This window comes from Paramormyrops kingsleyae, chromosome 2 (assembly GCF_048594095.1).
Source record: "Paramormyrops kingsleyae isolate MSU_618 chromosome 2, PKINGS_0.4, whole genome shotgun sequence".
NCBI classification, from domain to species: Eukaryota; Metazoa; Chordata; class Actinopteri; order Osteoglossiformes; family Mormyridae; genus Paramormyrops; species Paramormyrops kingsleyae.
The window spans coordinates 23,726,238-23,748,655 of record NC_132798.1 but is presented as its reverse complement, the minus strand read 5'-3'; the positions used below and the strand labels follow the sequence as shown (position 1 = coordinate 23,748,655).

The 22,418-nt window shown below is 42.9% G+C and overlaps 1 protein-coding gene across 11 annotated transcripts in view; it reads left to right on the top strand.

Moving 5' to 3' along the window:
• pde4d (phosphodiesterase 4D, cAMP-specific) overlaps nt 1–22,418 on the top strand; it is a 293,242-nt gene that overhangs the window by 233,516 nt on the left and 37,308 nt on the right. For 8 of the 11 annotated variants that reach the window (XM_072708295.1, XM_072708284.1, XM_023802838.2 and 5 more), the window contains one exon: nt 22,048–22,239. In XM_072708295.1, the coding sequence (XP_072564396.1) occupies nt 22,048–22,239 (192 nt within the window). Of the gene's footprint in view, nt 1–458; nt 642–7,366; nt 8,041–14,196; nt 14,730–22,047; nt 22,240–22,418 lie in introns of those variants that run through there. The other 3 variants (XM_023802843.2, XM_023802844.2, XM_023802845.2) reach the window with 3 other exon arrangements.

Here is a 22,418-nt window from a genome sequence, read left to right as displayed (position 1 = left end):
AACATGGAGATAAGAGCCTGCTTTCTCACAGCATGACCATGTCCACTGGAGATTTCAGTTATCTCAAACAACTGTGGATATATGGTTATTTAGATTGCCCGAGACAACGGGTGATGGGTGATAGCAAGGTTAAGACTTTCCATAAGCATAAAGATGGGGAAAGGTCTCACGATAGGTAGTAGCAAATTTCGAAGAATTGCATTGTCTGTCCAACAGAAATGTGTCTACTCCTGTACTCTTTATTTCATCTATCCACCTCCCTCCATCTCTGTTGGTATCTTCCCAGTTTTTCCCTCCCTCTCTTTCTCTCTCTCTCTCTCTCACACACAAACACACACACTCTCTCTCTCTCTCTCTCTCTCTCAACACCCCTCCCTCTAGCTGTGGGCCTTTTGCCTCAAACTTCATTTCCTGTGTTGCTGCGGCTCAAAATAGCAGGCATGAGCCGCAGACGGACGTGGAGCCCTCCCATGTGTGTGCGTGTGTGCGCGGCTGCCTCCGCCGTGTGCACAGACCATGAGCCTGCCGGTCAGTGCAGAGTTTCTCTCTCTGGAGAGGGTTGCCCGGCACCGCCATGCCTATAACAGTGGCTCACCCTATGCCACCCACAAGCCCATCGATATTAAACCCAGGCGAAAATGGTAATGTTTCTAACTGGAATTCATTCTTCTTTTGAAGCGCATGTGTTATGTAACTGGAGTAGCAGGTCAGTTTGGTAACAGTGACAGTTCTTTTCCTGTTGTTTTCTTGAATGACCTATAAAAAACTGTATGCAATCATGCATTGGCATGAACTGTATCACGCATGCAAATGTATGTGTCTGTTCCTGTGGGGTCAACACTTGAGGATAAATTACAGTCTGATTTTACCAGCGAAAACATACCTTTGTCTACAGTTAGAATGTAAAACTTAAGGATGTTGTGATCAAACAGTTAGAACTTCACTCTCCAGGGGAACCTCCTTTCACTTGACATGTTTGGTCCATATGATATACTGTGTACTGGCACAAGAGTGATCCGTATTATATACTGTGTACTGGCACAAGAGTGATCCGTATTATATACTGTGTACTGGCACAAGAGTGATCCGTATTATATACTGTGTACTGGCACAAGAGTGATCCGTATTATGTACTGTGTACTGGCACAAGAGTGATCCGTATTATATACTGTGTACTGGCACAAGAGTGATCCGTATTATGTACTGTGTACTGGCACAAGAGTGATCCGTATTATGTACTGTGTACTGGCACAAGAGTGATCCGTATTATATACTGTGTACTGGCACAAGAGTGATCCGTATTATGTACTGTGTACTGGCACAAGAGTGATCCGTATTATATACTGTGTACTGGCACAAGAGTGATCCGTATTATGTACTGTGTACTGGCACAAGAGTGATCCGTATTATGTACTGTGTACTGGCACAAGAGTGATCCGTATTATATACTGTGTACTGGCACAAGAGTGATCCGTATTATATACTGTGTACTGGCACAAGAGTGATCCGTATTATATACTGTGTACTGGCACAAGAGTGATCCGTATTATATACTCTGTACTGGCACAAGAGTGATCCGTATTATATACTGTGTACTGGCACAAGAGTGATCCGTATTATATACTGTGTACTGGCACAAGAGTGATCCGTATTATGTACTGTGTACTGGCACAAGAGTGATCCGTATTATATACTGTGTACTGGCACAAGAGTGATCCGTATTATGTACTGTGTACTGGCACAAGAGTGATCCGTATTATGTACTGTGTACTGGCACAAGAGTGATCCGTATTATATACTCTGTACTGGCACAAGAGTGATCCGTATTATGTACTGTGTACTGGCACAAGAGTGATCCGTATTATATACTCTGTACTGGCACAAGAGTGATCCGTATTATGTACTGTGTACTGGCACAAGAGTGATCCGTATTATGTACTGTGTACTGGCACAAGAGTGATCCGTATTATGTACTGTGTACTGGCACAAGAGTGATCCGTATTATATACTCTGTACTGGCACAAGAGTGATCCGTATTATGTACTGTGTACTGGCACAAGAGTGATCCGTATTATGTACTGTGTACTGGCACAAGAGTGATCCGTATTATGTACTGTGTACTGGCACAAGAGTGATCCGTATTATGTACTGTGTACTGGCACAAGAGTGATCCGTATTATATACTGTGTACTGGCACAAGAGTGATCCGTATTATGTACTGTGTACTGGCACAAGAGTGATCCGTATTATATACTGTGTGCTGGCATAAGAGTGATCCGTGTTATATACTGTGTACTGGCAAATGTTTGATCCGTATTATATACTCTGTACTGGCACAAGAGTGATCCGTATTATGTACTGTGTACTGGCACAAGAGTGATCCGTATTATGTACTGTGTACTGGCACAAGAGTGATCCGTATTATGTACTGTGTACTGGCACGAGAGTGATCCGTATTATATACTGTGTACTGGCACGAGAGTGATCCGTATTATGTACTGTGTACTGGCACAAGAGTGATCCGTATTATATACTGTGTGCTGGCATAAGAGTGATCCGTGTTATATACTGTGTACTGGCAAATGTTTGATCCGTATTATATACTCTGTACTGGCACAAGAGTGATCCGTATTATATACTCTGTACTGGCACAAGAGTGATCTGTATTATATACTGTGTACTGGCACAAGAGTGATCCGTATTATATACTGTACAACCAGTTGTGAGCGATGGAAACTTTCAAAAGCAATTTCCTGCATATTCAAATTAGATTGAGATAATAAAAGGGTGAGTAATGTAATCTTCATTGTACCCAGTACCCAGCTTCTCGTAAAATGAGCAGGGGATGATGAGTAGGATTTGATGCAAACAGGAGTGAATCAGTATGATGCAAAAAGGGGCACACTAGGATTTTCAGATATTATTCATATTTATTTAGTGCCTATAATTTGCTGTCCATTAGCACATTTTGCAGCATTTACTGTAAACCTACCTCGATCTCCTCACCAGCATGACGCGATGGGTGAATTTTGCATTCACTTACATGTTTAGGATAAAGTTAACTTTGTGAAATTTGTCTACACCAGCTTTTTCAAAGCAAGGGACACAACACTTCAGCATATGTTTATTTTTCCATTGTCTTCAGGCTTTGTGGTGGCTTGATTTCTCCTGGACCAACATAGGTGCTTGTTTTGCCTGATGACGCCACAGATTTTATCCTATTAGGGCACACATTTACATAAAGGATATTCAACTGGCAAGTAAATTTAACTGGCAGTCAACAAACATCTTCATAATGCTCTAGTGTATCTCTAATAATGGACTTTTATAAGAAAAATGTCATATGTATTTAATAATGAAAATCTGAGTGTTTTACTCTAATAGATCGGTTTTGGAGAGGTAACTGGTAAGGTGTGTTGGTCATGGACACAGCTGACTTTGTCATTGACATTGAATAAGTGACAAGCGTTTAACATTAACTCGATTTTATTAAGGAAACGGTGAGCAGCTTAAATGATCTCTGGCTTGAAGGACCCCGGTACTGCCCCCGGCTTTTATCAGCCACTTTCAGCAAATCATTGTGTTCGTGCGACAGACTCCCAGAGACACAAATCGGTTCACACAAGTAGTTATCAGGCATAGATTTCAAATCAGTTTCCAGGTCTAACTATTGAAACCCGCCTACGGCATCATCAGCAGGGATTGTGTCAGCATATGTTTGCTCAAGCCCTTGTTCCCATTCTTGCTTCCTCATTTAAGCATACTGAGCTCATTAAACAAGTGTGCTTTTTTTGGAGTGGAGAGGGTTGGGATGCGAAGCGGCGATAGAGATTGGCAGAAGCTATCCGGCCTGCAATGTTGACAGTATTGATCTCGGTTTGCCTTGACTAGGCATTGCGATTACGCATGTCTGCCCTGTTATGAAAGCGGCTCCTTTTCCACTTCCTGATTTTTGTGCCGATGCCTGAATGCTCATTGTTGTTGCCTTACCAGGCATTCCAACGCCCCCTCTGCATCACGTCGGCGCCCGTTTCCGTTTCCGGTCACCCACCTTGGATCGGATCGAGGAAGTCCAATCACAGCAGTTTGTTTGTGCATCCAGGCCTTGCTGTTTGCAGGCCGATAAGGACGGTACACAGTGACTGGACTTGGCGTGAGGACATGGGATGCTGTGCTGGGCAACATCCATCTCATCAGCTGAGCACAGGCAAACCCTGATATTATATGGCAGAAAAAGGACAATGCAATGGGTATTAGGGCTGTGTGAGGACCTCACGGTGATGATGAGGTTCCTGTGCCCGTGCGGGGCAGCCTTTGGGACCTATTTCCTGCAAGCTGGCAACCAATAATGTTCTTAAGGCCTGTCTGCATCTTGCTGTATCCTTTGGGCGCTATTCCACTGCGCCAGGTTCTTTAATTTTGGTACAGTACTTTAGGTACTTTCTCTTTTTGTTGACTTCCGGTTGAGTACCAGTACCAAAAGTGCCAGTACCTGTGATGAGTGCCAAACCAACTGGGGTACTTTTTTTTTTAGTACTTCAGTACTTTGGGGTGGGACTTAAAATGCTTTCTTTGTTGATTGGCTATGCAAATAGCCTGCCTCTGAAACACAATACAACTACCATCTTGAAAAAAGTTACAAACTCAGAAAACAACAATAAACGAAGTTTAAAAAAAATAAAAGTAATATTAATGGAATTGTGGACAAATGAAAGACCCAAGCTTAATCTGGTCAAAAGAACAGATACAACAAGATGAGGACAGCATAACAAGAAATACTGTATTTTGTATAATGTACTAAGACAGCAAGGTATTATATTGTTGTAATAAATATTGGTGTATCTATAAAGCATAAATGAAGTTCAACACAAATTACTGACAAACCTGCCTAGGAGTGATTTACACAGCAAGGATGGAAATGATGTCTCTGAGAATACATGCAGCAAAAGCACTGGAGGTAAACTTTAAACATACATTAGAGAATCTTGAAAAGGAATAATAATTAAAATTGCAGAACTTGCCATTTTTTTTCCCTTTGACAGTAAAAATGTTTTAACGAAACTTTAACTGCCTGTGCTATAATGTCCATAAAGAATTGAAGGTAAGAAAAAACCCGATCTTAACGTAGCTGACTAGCTCATATGCATGACATCGTCATGCACATCATCCATCGTCCAGTCCTACAATATACTACAGCCATTTTTCGAATTCAGTACAAAATACCTTGCCTTGTGTTATAACATCATTCAGTGCCGGTGACAGTTTTTACGCCAGTGGAAAACCAACACCTTGAAATACCGTGCTTTTGGTACTTTTCTGAAGTACCAAAAATACCGTAACTGGTGTGATGGAAAAGCGCCCTCTGACTTTTTCCACAGCTGTCTACTCAAGAAATCGAACTCAAGAAGCAATGGCCTATAGGTTGGGAGTGCGTACATGGCCGTGAGAGAGGGTCCCACAAACTCACATTCCCGCTAAGGAATGTAATACAAATAAAAATGAATAGCACATATACATTTTCAGCATATACAGAATGAATTTGCCAAATATCATGGCAGATTTTAGACTGCAAGTGTAGGTATATTTCAGAATATATTTGAAGGGAAGAGGAGATGTGCTACAGAACATTCCCTTTTTCTTTACCTTCAGGGAAGTACTCATTGAGCTTTGGGAAGACTCTGTGATCCATAAATGTTTGTCTCAGAGATGCAGAGGGATGGAAATATCTCAGATCCAGCTGGGCCTGTTATTGAAATGACCAAAGTCCACACTGTATGTGATTATCTTCTGACAGGTAATGGGAGGCTTGCAGCTGCTTAAATGTGTTCCTCAAAGGTAGATAGATCACATTGTGTATAGCCTTAGTCCAGCCTTCTGGTCCCTGTTCACTCAGGCATAGTTTACCTCTAGAGGGCAATGAAGAATAACTATAAAGGTTTCTGCTTGACTGATGCATGAGAGTTTCACTAACACAAGGTTAAATCGCATAGGGTTGTCAGTGTCTGGAATATTCGGCGTTGTGCCAGACTAGCATAATACAGCTTAAGGCTGGAGAATTTAGCTGCTGCGCTACATATGTATCAGCTTCCACTGTAAGCGAAGAAAACAAGCATACAGTATAACAGTCAGTGATGTAACATTATTGAGTGATGTAACATTAAAAGAAACAATCTTGCTTTTTTAACGTCTTGTTTTTCATTGGTGATATAAATAGTTCATCTTAGTCTTCCTCTTAGTATTCCATGTATTATACTATCCATTTATTACGTTCAGAAAATGCTCTGAAAAGCTCTGAATAAGGCTTTAAAAGTAAATTATCAGACGCTTTGAAGGTGCTTAGCATTTCCCTCGGTATACTTTCTAAATAAAAAAAAAAAAACATATTTAGAGATCAATAGATACTAGCATTATCCTGGGTTAAGAAAGGATGTCCATTATGAAGCACCATGGTTAATGTATCCACCAGTGCAGCTTAGATCTCCCAGCAGAGGGTCGATTGAAAGAGCAGCCCATCTGCTAAGATCTATACAGTTTGCTGGTAACGGATGTCAATTGCTTCCCTCATAACCAAGGGATCCAACAGCAAGGATCTTTAAAACCTACTTATGCTTACGTTTACTGCTCTTAGATGCTGAAAATCTTTGCAACGGGGCAGTTAATAATGGAACCTCATCATTAACCAGTTAATTATTAGCAGGATTGCTTTACGAAAAACACCCATGTGTGCCATGTATGTGAAAGGTTTGGGATTCCATCAAAACCATAAAATGTTTGCTGTAACATTTATTACAGTAGTTTGTTATATTTGTGGGGGCAACTTAGTGGCGCAGTGGTTAGCACTGTCTGGGACCAGGGTTCGAGTCTCTGTTGTGGCTCAATGTGTGTGGAGTTTGCATGTTCTTCCCATATCGTCATGGGATTTCCTCAAGGCTCTCCAAATCCTCCCCCATCCAAAAACATGTTGAGGTGGAGTTGCTGAATTGTCCGCAGGTGAGAATGGACTGTAATGTATTGGTGCCCCATCCTGGGTTATTCCCTGACTTGTGCCAAATGGTTCTGGACCCTGCATAGGACAATTTTATTTGTCACGTCATGTTATTACTCTGTACAGTTCAAACCTTCCGCTTCCAGTCAGAAATGAGCGGACCTATGCAGCTCAGTTTGGCTTATTTTCTGTAGAACCACTCAACTTCTGGCATACTAATCAGTTAAGACCACACTGACGTTATTCTAGGACACGTCTGAGGTCACATTGGAATAGCTTGCCCGCAAGCTCCCTGTCTAATCTTGCCTAGGGTCTTCCCTACAGTAAGTGTGAGGTTTTCTCAGTTCTCCTATGTACCTGTCCTTTTCCTTCAAGGAATGGAAGGCGGTGTTGGATTAATGCCCTTCTCCTGGTGAGGTGAACCAGCGGACATGTATCCCGTATTTGGACAGGTGAATCTCCAAGGCAGATTAAGCTGCAGATCTAACTGACTGACCCTAACTGTCAGTCACATAACCCCTAATGTGCTTAACGCAACCGGCGGAATGGCCTGAAATGAGAGATCTTCTGGGCCCGGCTCCAGGGACACTGTGTCAGTCCACTGCATTCGCCTGCCACTGAGTACCAGGCAGAAGCGGTGCTGAAGCCGTGCTGTTGACATCAAGTCTTATTTGACGTTTGTGTGCATGCAAAAACATATGAGTCACTTCGAAATCAGTTAGTGGGAAGGAAGGAAGGAAGGAAGGGAAGAAGAGAAAGAAAGAAGAAAGCTTTGCATTGAGTAACTGGGCTGAAAGAATCGTGCACGCAGAATCGAGTCTTTTGGGGAGAACGTCAGCCCATGGGAATGAAACCATTCTGTATGGACTGTGACTCGCGCAAGTGAGAAGCAGGAAGCTGTGAGGCTGGGGCAGAGCAGCCCGCTGCACGGTGGCAGAACGGGCTTCCCGCTCCACCTCCCCCGTCTCGCCGATGGATGCGATGGAGCAGCAGCTGCAGCACCTGGCTGCCTCTGCCAGGGCCAGGAAGAGGAGGCTCCTCATGCGGTGCTACAGGTACGCGGCCAGGCTGCAGTCCGTCTGACCCAGTCTGTATGCTTTAAGTACCGCCTGTTCCTGCTCGCCCTGAAGATTATCGCCGGCTCTGTGAGAGTGTTGCTGTGCTGACAGACAGCTCGAATAAGGGAACTCAAGAGTGACTGCAGAGCCGTGCAACATTACTCTGCCTGGAAGATGCATTGGGCTGCTAGGCCAATATAAAAATCTAATTATTTACATGTCTTTGTAAATATGCATATTAAAAACCATAAATAAATGATATTTAATGTCTTGTTTTTGAAAGAGCAGTATGACAGTGGGACAACCACTATCTTTTAGAAATAGTGACATTTCTTAATCGAACTGTCGTAGTGTTTCTATTAATTTTTTTATTGAAACTAAAAAAAAAAAACATTTATCAAAATTAAACATGCAAGTATGTACAAGGATAGCTGACACCACAAACAGGTATATGGTCTAAGAAGTGGATGGATGTCCAGGCTGCTCCTCAGCAATTTTGTTATCAGCAAAATTTATTGTAATGCTTGTTAATGTTCTTCCTGGAGTTAACATTATATATGGTTTGGTTTGATTGCGGGCCCTGGGCTCTCCCAATCCCAATCCTTACCCCACATCTACTCTTCATGGTGAAAACCTCAGGTTTGGAGACAGTTTAACACTTTGGATGCTAATGACCGCTAATCATTTGGGGCCAGTTGTTTGAGCAGCAAAGGCGATGTGGGATATTTCGCAGATGTGTTTTAATGGCAGAAGCTTCTAGAAGTTAAAGGGCTTACGAGGTGTTCTTAGGGCCTAAGCTGCTATTTGTAGTGTCAACAGATCAAATGAGATGTTCTGTTTCAGTATGCTGAGTAGTTGTGGGATAGTGTGACTGCAAAAGCATTTGCTGTTCAGAGGAAATTGCATTTCAGACCCGAGTGCTGCACAGAAATCCCATAATTAACAGTTGTAAACTTAGAGCCTTTAGAGAGGTGTTTACTCTGAAGTTTGGGCATATTGGCATAAATAAAACATATGAAATTAATTTAAAAGAAAACGTGAAAATTGCCAGTCAGCTAAAATCTGTCAAAACAGATAAGGGTTGAGAATGCAGATTGAATGTAAAGGATCCAGCAAAAATTCTACCCGACAAAGAAGGAAGGAAATGACTAAGCAAGACAGGACATGGCTATGTACTGTGAAATAGTTTTGTTGAAGTGTCAAAACCATTTCTGCAAACCACCATGTGACTGTTCTCTGATTCGCTCGTCAACTGTCCTGTCGATTAATACCAATATGTGCGCCCTAAAATTGGACTGCATGAGCATATGAGTATTTCTAAAGGAGACATTCCTGAAATATTTTTATATTTAATTTTCATGGGAAGCATCTCAGCTAAGGGGATGGATTTCGAGGATTTACTGCAACATTTGCTGGTGGGCTTCTATCTGCCATGTAACTGAATTGTCCAAAATATAGAGGTTAAAAGTATTACTATAAATCCTGGTTAAGTTTGTGTAGCTGATTTTCCCCTGTTAGTGTGGGTTTTCCTAGAACATGGGTTGATGCTTTGATGTTCCTAAATTGCTCATAGGGACTCTGTGTGGTATTGTGTGCCCAGTGATGGACCGGCATCCCATCCAGGACATCAGCCATCCTTGTGGCAATAGGTCACAATTTCATAGTAACACATTCTGTACCAGATTGTGGAAAACAGATCAATTGTGCTTCATTTGTGGTATCTGAGTAGAGGCCTTTCAGTGTCGATTTATTTTCTCTTCATTTTTATACTGTCTTTTTATTCATTGATGATTTCGTATATGCTACTTGGAGCATAATAAAACCATATATAAAGCTAAAGACAGATTTTGAAATATGTGTACATTTTAATGGATCGAATTTCCAAAGTATAAGCTTATTTTGGAATTGTAAATGATGTACATGTAAATTCAATGCACTGTTCCACAACAAATGATACAAGTGATGTTGTGTTCAGCAATTTGTGGCAAAACATGGGCGATATTAAGTAACATATTGTGGCTGAATGTTTCGTCTGATGAATTTCCGTGAACATGAAAATGTGTATGATTAAGTTTCATACAAGTTGTAAAACTCAGATGCTTAAACGGTAGAAATAGTTTGAACGCAAGGTGGCGATAATGTTAAATACAATAGAACTTCTTTAAGGTAGGAGCAGGGCTGAGTATGGTTTTGTTTATGTGCCGATCTTATTCTTTTAAACATATACACACAACACAGCCGTGCACCGGTGCACTATATGTGTATATCCCGTTTTTCCTCAAAAAAAAAAAAAAAAAAAGTATACTCAACATAACGGATGCCAAATGCAATTAAGCAGGGAATTCATGCTGCGTGCTTGTCAACCTTAACAAAATATAACCTATAACTGACCGTAATGACGTACGTGCCATTTACCGCACTCTCGGTATCTGAGTCGGGACGAAGTAACATATAATGCTCATAATCCTTGGCCGTCCACCAGTAAATAATAACAGATATAACGTTATAAAATCCTTCAGAGAAATCACAGTTAATTGGTGGTCTAACCTTAAGGAAACAATATTTAAATATTTGCGGCGACACGCACGTGGAGATTAAAAAAAAAAAAAAATCCTGAAAGTATATTGCAATTTTATTTGTGATCTTCTATAATTAAAATATATATTTTTAGTCTAAACATTAATTGATTTTGTCTTTTATTTTCAGGATATTTCCCACCAATATTTATTTTATTTTATTGGAATCCATCCATCTATCGATCTTCTAACCACTCGTACTGACCAGGGTCGCGGGTGGCCTTGAGCAGATCATAGGCGGCACAGGGCACACGGCTGGAGTTACACCATGGGTGAGGGGGCAGGCCACACTGTATGGGTACATTAGTGGCCAAAATATAAGAAAAACATAACGTTTTTGGCATTGCGCCTTAAAAATTATTGGCGGTAATGTTTATAAACAATCAAAGAATGTTTACAAACATACATTGGACGATTTTAAAAGTAACTGGATTACTTGGAATGAAGTTCTGCAATCTCTAATAATCGGAAGTGTTTATATAATTTTGGCCACTAATTTAAAGATCCCTAACTACATGTCTGCGTGCTGCGGAGAATGGCATGCAAACCCCTTAGACGCAGAGCAGAGGTGGGATTAAGCCCCCTAATCCCGGAGATTTGAGGCAATTTACGTGGAAGTTTATACTAATGTTTAAGTATCGGCACAACCTCGTACTTGCTGATTTCGTACTTGTGTTCTTTGCCTGCCTAATCCGCATATTGTACGCGCTGATCCGTAAGTTGCTTTGAAAGGCAGCGCTTAGCAAATGAACAAACGAAAGCGTAAAGGGCAGCTTCGTCAGCGCCGGGCGTGTTGGCCGGCCTCCCGGACTGACGGCAGGAGGGATTAGCGTCTCGGCTTCATGGCATTGACGTAGCTGGGAGCCTGGCGCCGCCTTTCGGGGCTGCGCTCCCACGTCTGCCGCTTATGCGCTAAGCCGCTTCACTCTTTATTTCTCGGTCAGTTGCAGAAAGAGGCGCAGTTAACAGTAATTGTGATACATGGTGACTGGTCGTTCGATTACTGTCGATAAAACAGTAAAAAATACCATACCGCTAAGAGAAATTCCAGTAATTTTTACCATGCTGTAAATCGATTTTCTGGTTGCTGGTTTATGTGAGAGACATCAGAAGATGTACTGGAAGACTATGCGGTCTTTACTAATTTTTTAACATCAGTTAATAAGAACGGGGTGTGGAAATAATTAATAATTTACGAAGTTTCTCTAACCAGCGTTCAGTTTAACTGGTTAGTTGCGCTTAAACCGAAATGCATGTCACTCAGAGGTACTACTTTGCAAATCACTGAAAACTGCGTTAGTCAGCGGCATTACACGTAGAGTGCAAGATAAACACAAATACTTCCATTTTGGCTCTCATATTTAAGAAAACGATTGTCAAGAAGGATTTGGGAACCGTGATGTTTTTCCCCCTTCTTTCAGATATGCTGTTTAATTTCCGTGCCTGCTGAGAGTTTCTAGTGCTGTTCTGCATGGAAACGCCTTTTCTGGCAGCTACACTCTCACCTGGATTCCCTGGAAATGTGCTGACGGCCCGCACAGACGCACAGAGACACCGTAACCTTCCGCGACATACAGGAGGAACAGCTGTTTGTAAATAAAACATTGGCCTGCTCTTTCTGCCATCCTGATATTATATTTGCACAGTTCTGCTAAGCAGAATAAATCCAAGCAAGACCGATTCGCGTGTTCATAGTTTGAGGCCAAAGTAGTATTTATATAGTTATTTATATGAGTGACTTTTTTGTTTGTTTATTCACTCATCTGTTATTTATGTGTTGATTTATTATTATTATTATTATTTTGACACTACTCCTTGGCCTGAAGGCCCAACAGTTAGGGAAAAAAGTTCAATCTCTGAGGTTTATAAGAACTTCATAAAGCAAATGGACTAGACACAAGATATAAACACAATAGGAACATAGTTTTTATTTCAGATATGTTCTCAACTGGCCTGGTATCACTGGTGTAAGTTTTCTTAGCAAGAGCTCAATTGTGTACTTAAAAAATTCCATTTTTTCTCAGTAAGTGTGTGGTGATTGTCACTGTGTTGGAGATGATTCTCCACACAGTGGCTCAGATCCTAAAGGCCTTCTGCCCCGTGTAGAGGGAGGATCTTCGAGCATGTAGGCCTATCATCAGGACAAGCCCAACTGCTTCTTTCACTCAGCAGCAGAATTTACTGCCAAATAAGTCACTGTGGAACAATAGAGATTTCCACTAGGATCCTGAATGTAAAATGACACTTCATGCAGCTGTTGTGTGTGACAGTTATTGTTGAAAAAAAACTTTTTACTTTGATAGAGCGGGAAAGTTTGCAGTAATTGCACATCATTGAAATTTACCGATTGTGTTGGGAAACATCAGCAGTGATTTATTAATTGATCGAACAATTTATATTCTAGCCTGATATCTCAAAATGAAAGCAGAGCATTGCTGTGTTGGTTTCTGCACTAATAGGTTTGGTGTTGTGTATGTGTTCACCTCATCAGAAAAACTGCTGCTTATCTCTGGCCAGGACTGCTGCATGTCACAGGAGCCGAAAGGCTGTGACCAGGCGGACTCTGCGCTAATGTGAGGTCACTTTGTAGTCAGCAGCATAGAAGTGTCTTCCTTCCCCCGCACTGCACTCTGCCTTTGTTTTGTCCTAAAAAGCCACAGCCGTACTATCGGTGTCCTTAGTCTTTGGGTAGGATGTGATTTCCTGTCTCTGTAGCACTACAGCAGTGGATTAGTTGTATAATTCCTGAAGACTTTTCTGTAATGACCATGCAGGCTCAGCAAGATTCAGTTTCTATTGGTGTCAGCACCTTTTCTGTAAAACGTTCTGACGCTCTGAACAAAAGAACATGAAATTCACTTTGCTTCTAGGTTTATTTTATTGCGTTTAGACAGACCATAGACTAGGATTTAAAGTGCAGCTCATATTAATCCTGAAAGTGTAGGTGGCTGAAAATAACATGCATTGACCATTTCGGCCCATTTGTGTCACATAAACAGCAATAAGATCTCCTGTAATTATCTCTGAAGCATTCCAGTTGTTCACATGGGGATCTTGTCATGCATTTGTCCTCCTTACATTCCATTGAAGCACATTCTTGGAAGTTTTTCTTCAGCATCCCTAAGTGCTTCTCCCCGCAGCACCAGGATGAATCCTGTATTCACAAATGCATTATGTGCCATGGGATTCCCGGGGTAATGTGCATAGCAGGCCTGCAAACTCTTTTTATCCCTAAGCGTCCTTGACTCATTGGTGTGATAGTCCCTCTTCCTCTCTCTATCAGTCTGTTTCTTTTTTCCTCTCACCTCTCACTGTCTTTCTTTCTCGCTCCCCTTCTCTCTGTCAGTCTGTCTCTTTTTTCCTCTCACTGTCTTTTCTCTCTATCTATCTCACTCCCCTTCTCTCTGTCAGTCTGTCTCTTTTTTCCTCTCACTGTCTTTCTTCTCTCTCTCTCTCTCTCTCTCTCTCTCTCTTCCCTTCTCTCTGTCAGTCTGTTGTTATATGATTCTCTCCCTCTCCTTGTCACTCCCACCACCCACCCCCACCTTCCCTGCTGCTTCTAGACCCTGCCCAGTCAGGAACTCCTGACTGGATATGTAACAGTGAGATCCCTCGACCCGCTCGATCACACAGACACACACACAGACACACCTGCTCGCACACACAGACACACACAGACACACCTGCTCGCACACACACACACACACACACACAGACACATGGGTGCTTCTACTTTCTAGACTGTTAGTGGTGTTGGATGCCGAGCTGCTTGGCTGGTGAAAACCTCCCTGACTCGACTCACGTGGTCGCAACCTGCCTTTCCGGAGCCCTGCGGGCACATTCCTAAGTAGAAGCTGCTGGGAAAGAACCAAGAGGGAGCGACAGATCAGGGAATAGGGCTCTCTGCGCCGGGGTCTCATCACGGGACGTGCGAGAGCCTGTCCGTGGCGACCAGTGGCATGTGGATCAGGACTGTAGCCCAGGAGGACTAAAACAGTGAGGACATCAGCCGACCGGGGAGAGGTGTGAGAGAGCCGTGTCCAGAATGAGTATCGTGATGAAACCGCGCTCCCGCTCCACCAGCTCTCTGAGGAATATGGAAGGGATCTGGTAAATAACGCTTCTCTTCCTCAGCTTCCTGACACTCATGCTCTCCTTTCTGACTACGAATGTCATTTAAAGTTGTATGAAACTTGTTTAGCATGAATGTCAAAAAATTGTAGCTAGTTTGACATAAAGGTAAAAAAGTCTTTTGAAAGAATAACCTAGTTACTGATATATATATATAATAATCAGTTCTGTCCTCCTCTTCCCTCTTTCTTTTTTATCCTGCTGTCTTTTGCTCTTTTTCCTTCTATCTATCACTCCATCTGCTATCTCTCCCCAGCCCGTTTCTCCTCATCCCCACTCTCACTCGCTGTCCAGTTCTGGCACACGTTTGTGCACTGGCTCAGCACGATCTTGGTGGAGATCCAGTGAGCTGTCAGTGCAGTGCTGTAGTACACGCGTAGCCTGAGTCCATGACGGTGCTGTGTGTGCACTACGACAATAGCAAACGCCACCGGTACAAGTCGGGTACATTGTTGGTGCGTCTTGTGTGGCATACGCGAAACAGCTGTGTTAATGGTGCACCTCCCTTACATTGGGAATCAAAAGATTATTTAAGGGCAACAGTGCATTCTTATTTTTATTTATTGTCCAGTAAACTAATTCATTATCAGTCTGTTATGTGTGTTATCAGCCTGGTAACAAAAAAACACTCACGGTTGACGGCTTCACCTTGTTCTCCATCATGAGGAACATCACTTTCCAGGTTGAGCCTTTATTCATGCCCATTACTGTTTGGGCTAATCATGTTCTGAGAGGAGCCAGTGGCCCGGAGAGTGAAATTCACCCCCCCGAATAACTTTTTAGTCGGCGACTCTGAAGAGGCCAAGTCATTTCTGGACCACTAGAAGTAGTGCCCTTGGTTGCACGCTGTTGCACCTTCACCAGATTTGCTTTTCTGTCACTGAGGTGGGAAAATGACCAAAATGTTTCTCAAGGATTCTAAGTAAACACAATGTTAATGCGAAACAGATGCTGATTGACCAATATATGGTGAGAAAAAAAACTATTTATCAAGATGAAGTCATTCAAATTTTGAAGTTGAATAATTAATTCAACATTTTTTTTTCTTCTTTTACACTAAAGGTTTTGTTACATCTTTGTACGTTTCGGTTCATGTACATTACTTTCTGGACAGGAAGTTGGGCTGCACTGGACTGAATGTGGTAGATTTTGCAACAAATGGGAGCAGTCAGAGAGTTGTGGATGTTTCCTCCCACTGTCCTTGGCTTAGCTCAGGGATAGCTGTGTGCGAGAAGCATAAGAAAGCTGTCACCATAGTGTCAACACACTAATGTTCTTCATAAATACAGCAGCAGCCTTGGAGGTAGACCCAGCACACGCTTCTCTGTTGTGTCTCCATATTCTTAGTCTGCAGTGCAAAGACTTCTGACATCGGAATAGCAACATTCCTGCTCGGACTGGCAACACTTGTCTTTGTTAATACCTAAAATAAGCATTCCTTTATAAACAGAGAAGCTTTTCCCGAATAAATATGTGCACACAATCAGTGGCCGCCTGCCTCGTAGGACTGGGTAACGTTAATATTTTGCCTACAGCTTGAATTCTTAAAGGCATAAATTCAACGCTTGGAATCTTACTTTATGGAGTTTGATCCATGTCATTTTTGCAATTTTCTCATTTCTGTTGACCATTACCAAGGTGGTTTTCCCTTAGAAGTGCTGCTGACTGGATGTTTCTTGCTCATCACATCATTCTCTGTAAACTGTAGGACACTGTAGTGTGTGAAAATCCCCCTGACGGAGGCTGTTTCTCAAACGATGGAACCACCACGTCTGGCACCAATAATCGTAACTCATTCAGAATCGCTTAGATCATGCATTTTGCCCATTCTGAAGCTTTATTGAACCGTAACTGAACCTCTTGACCCTGTCTGCATGCTGTAGGTATTCAATTGCAGCCACACGATTCTCTGAAGGAACAGCCTGTTGGTGTTAACAAGGAGCTGTACCTAATAAAGGGGCATCTGAGTGTATCTGTGTATCTGTATATGTGTATGTGCCCATGTATATATATACATATAGAGAAAACCTTTGTTTACTCATTATTCTCTAAACTGATTTGTGTGTGTGTGTATTTATGTGTATGTATATGTGTGTTTGTGTGTGTGTGTGTGTGTGCGAGTATGTGTATGATAATGCATGAATTTAATCAAGTGAAAAGCAATAGTTGACTGAACAAGAGAATTACTTTTTTTTTTTTTTACTTTATGTTGTAATTTGTCCCATCTATTTTTTTAAGAATCTTCCATTTTTAATTCTCATTATTATGCATCCAGAAATGGAAAATCGTTTGAATTTGGGCAAAACACCACATCATCGTGGAAAATTTAGCTGTGTTTGTAAATCCTCCAGGGAGGGGCTGGCCTGTGGGACGTAATGGTTCGAATTCTCCCCGATACAAACAAAGACAGCCTGAGAAACGGGGTGGGGAGGGTCATAGTTATCTAAGGTACGACGCATCAGCTACCCAGAGTAGGCAGTGAGCAGGATGTCACTGGATGTCATGTGATCCACAGTTAAGGCTGCACTGGATGTGCTGTGTTCTCGTCAGCCACTGTCGTGGGGGCTGTTACTTCTTTAGTGCCTCTGTGGGCAGCTTTTCTAAAGTTATAAAGCTGCTTAGATAATCTGCAGGATCGTTTTCTCTTTTTATAACGCTGCTTTGAATCTATGAGAGATGTGTAGAGGTGTGAGCAAGGTCTATGTCAGAGGTTACTCAAGACTCATACTTCTGGTCCAGTTTCTTAAGTGTCAGCCCACTTATTATGGTTTTCAGGTACATTCTGTTGTGTTGTGTATTTGTCTTTGGCCATGGGACTTATGGATGTATTAAGCTGATACTCTGACCATTTTAGTGCTGTGCTGTTTGCATGGGGTCGGTGTTAGATGGTCTGAAGCTGACAGCCACTTCTTCAGCGGCAAAACCGTCCCCAAGGCCACTGGGCAGGGCAGCGGCCCTTGTGTCCTGCTCCTGATGTCACGTCTAATAATCCACTCAGCTGTCAGATCCCATTTATGCCAAGTATAGGGAAAGGTCCAGCATTTTTGGAAATGTGACCACTTGAAGTCCTCGAGGTGGCTATAAACACGCTCGCTGAATGTGAGATGTTTTTTGTCCAGTATTTCTCCAGGAGATCAAGGTGCTGATTGAGGGCTTGATACAGGCTTTAGTGTTTTCATTAGCCGTTTTATAGACATGTATACTGGTTGAGGAACTGGACTCTTTGGGTTTGTACATTCAAACCCTTCTGCCAGTGCTTTGTGCATTCTGATGACCTCTGGAGAACTGGACCAAGGGCACTATGCCGAGCAGCCGTGGTCTCTGCTCCCCCTCCTCACTCGCATGAATCTGCACCACATTTCAAAAATAACCCCCCCCCCCACCCCTTTTGTGTGAATCACGCTGGCCAATGTGACGGCTAAGGCCCAGCTTCAGTTATCCAGCTGCCGCCTGAGATTCCAGATTCCATACTGTCGATTATGGTAGCAACGGTACAATATTACCCAAAAGTTGGTGGGACAGTGAGTATCCCAGTGTAAGTGCCAGTGATTAAGGGAGGTTAACCATGATGAGGCCCACTGACCAGCCTGTGTTGGCATTAGCATGTAATGTAGCGCTCTGGGTGTTGAACTGAGCTTCAATCACCCTTCGGTATTTGGAATGATGTGCCCCCACCCCCCCCTTAGGACTGGAGGCTGACCTTCTCGGTTATGCAGTGCATGCATAGTAATATCAAGGGTTGCAATCTTTTGCAGTCTCTGTCTGGGGAAAGTTCCAGACAGACACCAAACATGCCCGGGAGAGCTTATAGCAGCAGTCAAATCTTTCAGTTTTGGCATTTTTTTGTGAGCTAGGGGGGGTAGTTTGCTGTACTTCTGAGCCCCAGGCAGAAGAACTATGGGGCAACTGGGGGTTTGGGCACATCTCACTGGCTGCCGTGGGACGTATAGCTCAGGAATATGTAAGCGGCATAGAAATAAGCAGACATGGCTAGATGTCTAAATATATTCAGTTAATATTCAGATATGGAATATGAAGCATGCCAACAAAAAATGAGTATGTCTGAGTACAGTACGCCGTTATCTGGTCAATTATCACAGTAGAGGATCTATGTGCAGTTACCGTTTCGGCTAATGGACAGAAAGGGCACTTTGATGCCTAGTGTTGACTTGGCTTCAGATACAGGGCAAAGAAGTGCTTCAGTTTTGCAGCATCTTACCTTGGATGGATGCTGATCATGTCATTGCTGATAAAGTGGAGGAGGAGAGACCCAGTGGTGTGATTAACTTTCTCTTGGCCATTTCCCTCCACCTTTGGTTTCTCCTTCTGAAAATGTCCAGCTAGTTCGTCTGGTAACTCCAACCTTTCACTCAGAATGGATAATGAGGGAGAGGGGAGATTCCTGTCTGATAAACTGGTGCCTATGGCCTTAATTGCTGTGGAAGCATGTGTGGTATTTCCATAACATTACATAACATGAAGGAAAATGTGAATTAATTTGGAAGAAAACTACTTAAAAACAAACAAACAAACAAAACAAAATTTCCACTGTAAAATGCTCCAAAATCCAACAGGCCCAAAACCACATGCTTTTCATATTTCACCTTATTTCATTTCAACATTAGTGTGAGTAGTTCTGTTGACGTATGAATTGATACCGTTACAATGCATTATGTAATAATGCTGCATTATGTAACAACTTCACAAAATGTAACAAATTTTCATCACATAATGCGATGTTATTACATAATGCATTGTCATTCACTGTGTAACACCACACTATGTAATGACAAAATATTACTAATTTATAATTTAACACTGCAACCTTACCCTATTATTATTATTATTACTATTAATATTATTATTATTACTATTATTGTTTTTGTTACATTCTTTTGAATTATTACATAATGCGACATTATTACATAATATGTTGTTACAAATACATTGTTACCGTCATATACTGTACACACTTTACTATGAGATGAATTAGCATGTAATGTAATCAGCTTACTGGGTTGCTGTAATGCGGCCTGTTCGGGAGCAGATGTTAATGCCTTATCAGGTGAGACCCCTGACTGGGGGGCTGCCCTTTAGAGAGCTGTCATTTTTCCTGGTTCAGACAAAGAATGTCTGAGCTGTGCCACTACACAGGCACAGTTTGTCTAATGAAATCCACAAACTGCTGTTCTATGGCCGGCCCATTGCCCAGAGCAACTGCAGAGTTCTGCATTTCATGCTTTCCTGACTGATTTATTCCTGGTTAAAGTAGTAGTTTCAATTGACCTTTCAGTTGCGATCCCCACTTCCTGACAACCTCATTACTGGTGCCATTATAAGCCCCTATTGGCCACATCCCCCCCCCCAAACCAGCAGCATGGGACAGCCGAGACCGGCTGTGAGGATGGGTTTCACCTAGCGAAAAGGTTCAGGCAGGAGGGATATCATCTATAATGCATGGAGCATAGTCTGAGTCAGGAGGATGTAATGCCGATCGCTAGGGTCACACAATATGGCCTCTGGGAGAGAACCGGCAATTCTGGGTCCGGATGGCTCCTCTACCCTCACTTGCACTCAATTTTGCCACAATGGATTTTGTGGCCCCTTAGACAGGGCCAGACACTGAAGTCGGAATTTGTTCAGCTGAGCATTCCAAAGTTCCTTAGTATGGTCAGGTCATGTGTTGTCAGAATATACCGGAATTTTGTGAGTGATGGTCCTCTTTACATCCTTGAGCCTTTCCAGTTTCATAACCTTCTGGGTGTGAAGCATTTCAAATGGAAAAAGGCCTGGCTTTTCCCCCCTCCCTCACTCTTCAAATATTGTAAATATATCTGGGTTGATGACATTCTTTTAAGATGGTTTATACAGTTTCTCACTGTGCTAAATTTCAGTTTTGTGTTGGCTTTTACCGGCTTGGAACACAAACCCCCCTCCAATATTACAGTCCACAAGAGCAAGATGGGCAATTTCATATAAATACAAGCATTTTTTGAACAATGGTGCGTGTCTCTGGTGGGAAGATTAAAACTAATTTAGTTGTGATGCAGAATGGTACTTAAGCAGGTTTGGGGGGGTCTGCAGGCTGGATGGAGGGCACTGCTATCCATTTTCCCTTGTTTTATCTTACAGTAGTTTGTTGAAGTTACGAAATGGTCTCTGACTAGCAGACGGATGTCGGGAGAAGGAGAGGAACTTTTTAGGCACGACTGTGTTCCTTCAAACCAAGGAAATCTGACAAACTGAAGTTTTCAGAAAGGTCTTTAATTCTTATCGCTCACTAGAAATCACCAAGGAACTGTCCAGAATTTCCTGTCATCCAAACATCCTCTAATGTGCCCCCCCCCCTTGACTTTTTAGAGTAATTTTAAGATCTGGCTGTCAATGGTCTGTAACAGCACACCCCCCCAAGCTAATGGGGGTTGCACGTCTTACGTTACTCAGGCACCCAGGTGACACGCTGCACGGCCCTCTCATTGGCCCCCACATGAAACCGTCTGCCAGTGAACACGCAGGAACACTGGCACGGGCTCCACGGCGTGATCCCATAACGTAATGGTGCCGGTTTTTACGGGATGAGCAGAGCAAAGCCGATGAGGTGACGGTAATGGGGATGATGTCAGGGGGCCCGACGTCACGGCCTGAGGAGTCCCCCCCACCCCGGGCCGTGACGGGCCACCCCGGGCAATCCCGTCAGGAAAACACGCAGGAAGGATAAGTGCAGCAGGTGTGATCCTTTAAGCCCGCGTAAGCCGGCCGTCACTGCCATCTACTCCGTCACTGGGTTGTTACTCAACAGTGAGCTCAGGATTGGGTCTTACAAAGTTGGGGGTGCGGATGGGGGGAATAGCCTGTCCTTTCATGCTGTGTCTCCCGCCAGACTCTCTCTGGATTTACACTTTTGATCATGTTTACGTGGCCTAGGTGTATTTAAGTAGTGCGATCGGTGACATTTTTGCAGCTGTATTTTGGGTACTTGTTCCAGTGCCGCCCTCAGGCAGCTTAAACATGGAGGCTGGCGCATGTACTTCTTGTACAAAGGGGTAATTAGACGACTGTTTTTAATTAAAACATCAGTAACTCTATTGGTGGACCTCTTAGCAGTAGGTGGTATATTCGTAGTTCTAACACTTAAAATTATTATTATTCTTTTATCGTGATGTTTATTTTTAGATAACCGTGTAACATTAAGCTAATAGTAGATCAGCAAATGGTCAGATGTGGAGAAAGGGAAGTGGGTGTACCTGTGTGCCCTCCAGGGCCTGCTAACCACACGCATCCTGCCCTCTCCCCCCAGCTTCGACGTGGACAATGGCACGTCGTCGGGTCGCAGCCCCCTGGACCCTATGGCCAGTCCCGGCTCAGGGCTCATCCTCCAGGCCAACTTCGTGCACAGCCAGCGGCGGGAATCTTTCTTATACCGCTCCGACAGCGATTATGAGCTGTCCCCCAAGTCCATGTCCAGAAACTCCTCCATCGCCAGTGACATGTAAGTATAACAGGCTCTTCTCTTCCTTGCACATTTATAGCTACATTAATGCAGCGTTTATCCTAGTTATCTAAGCAGACCCTCTTATCCTAGCTGAGACATAGCAGAGCTGGTTGTTGCTCATAGTAGTTCAGCTGCTGCCAGAGAACGCTTCCACACGATTGGTCTGTACCTGTGAC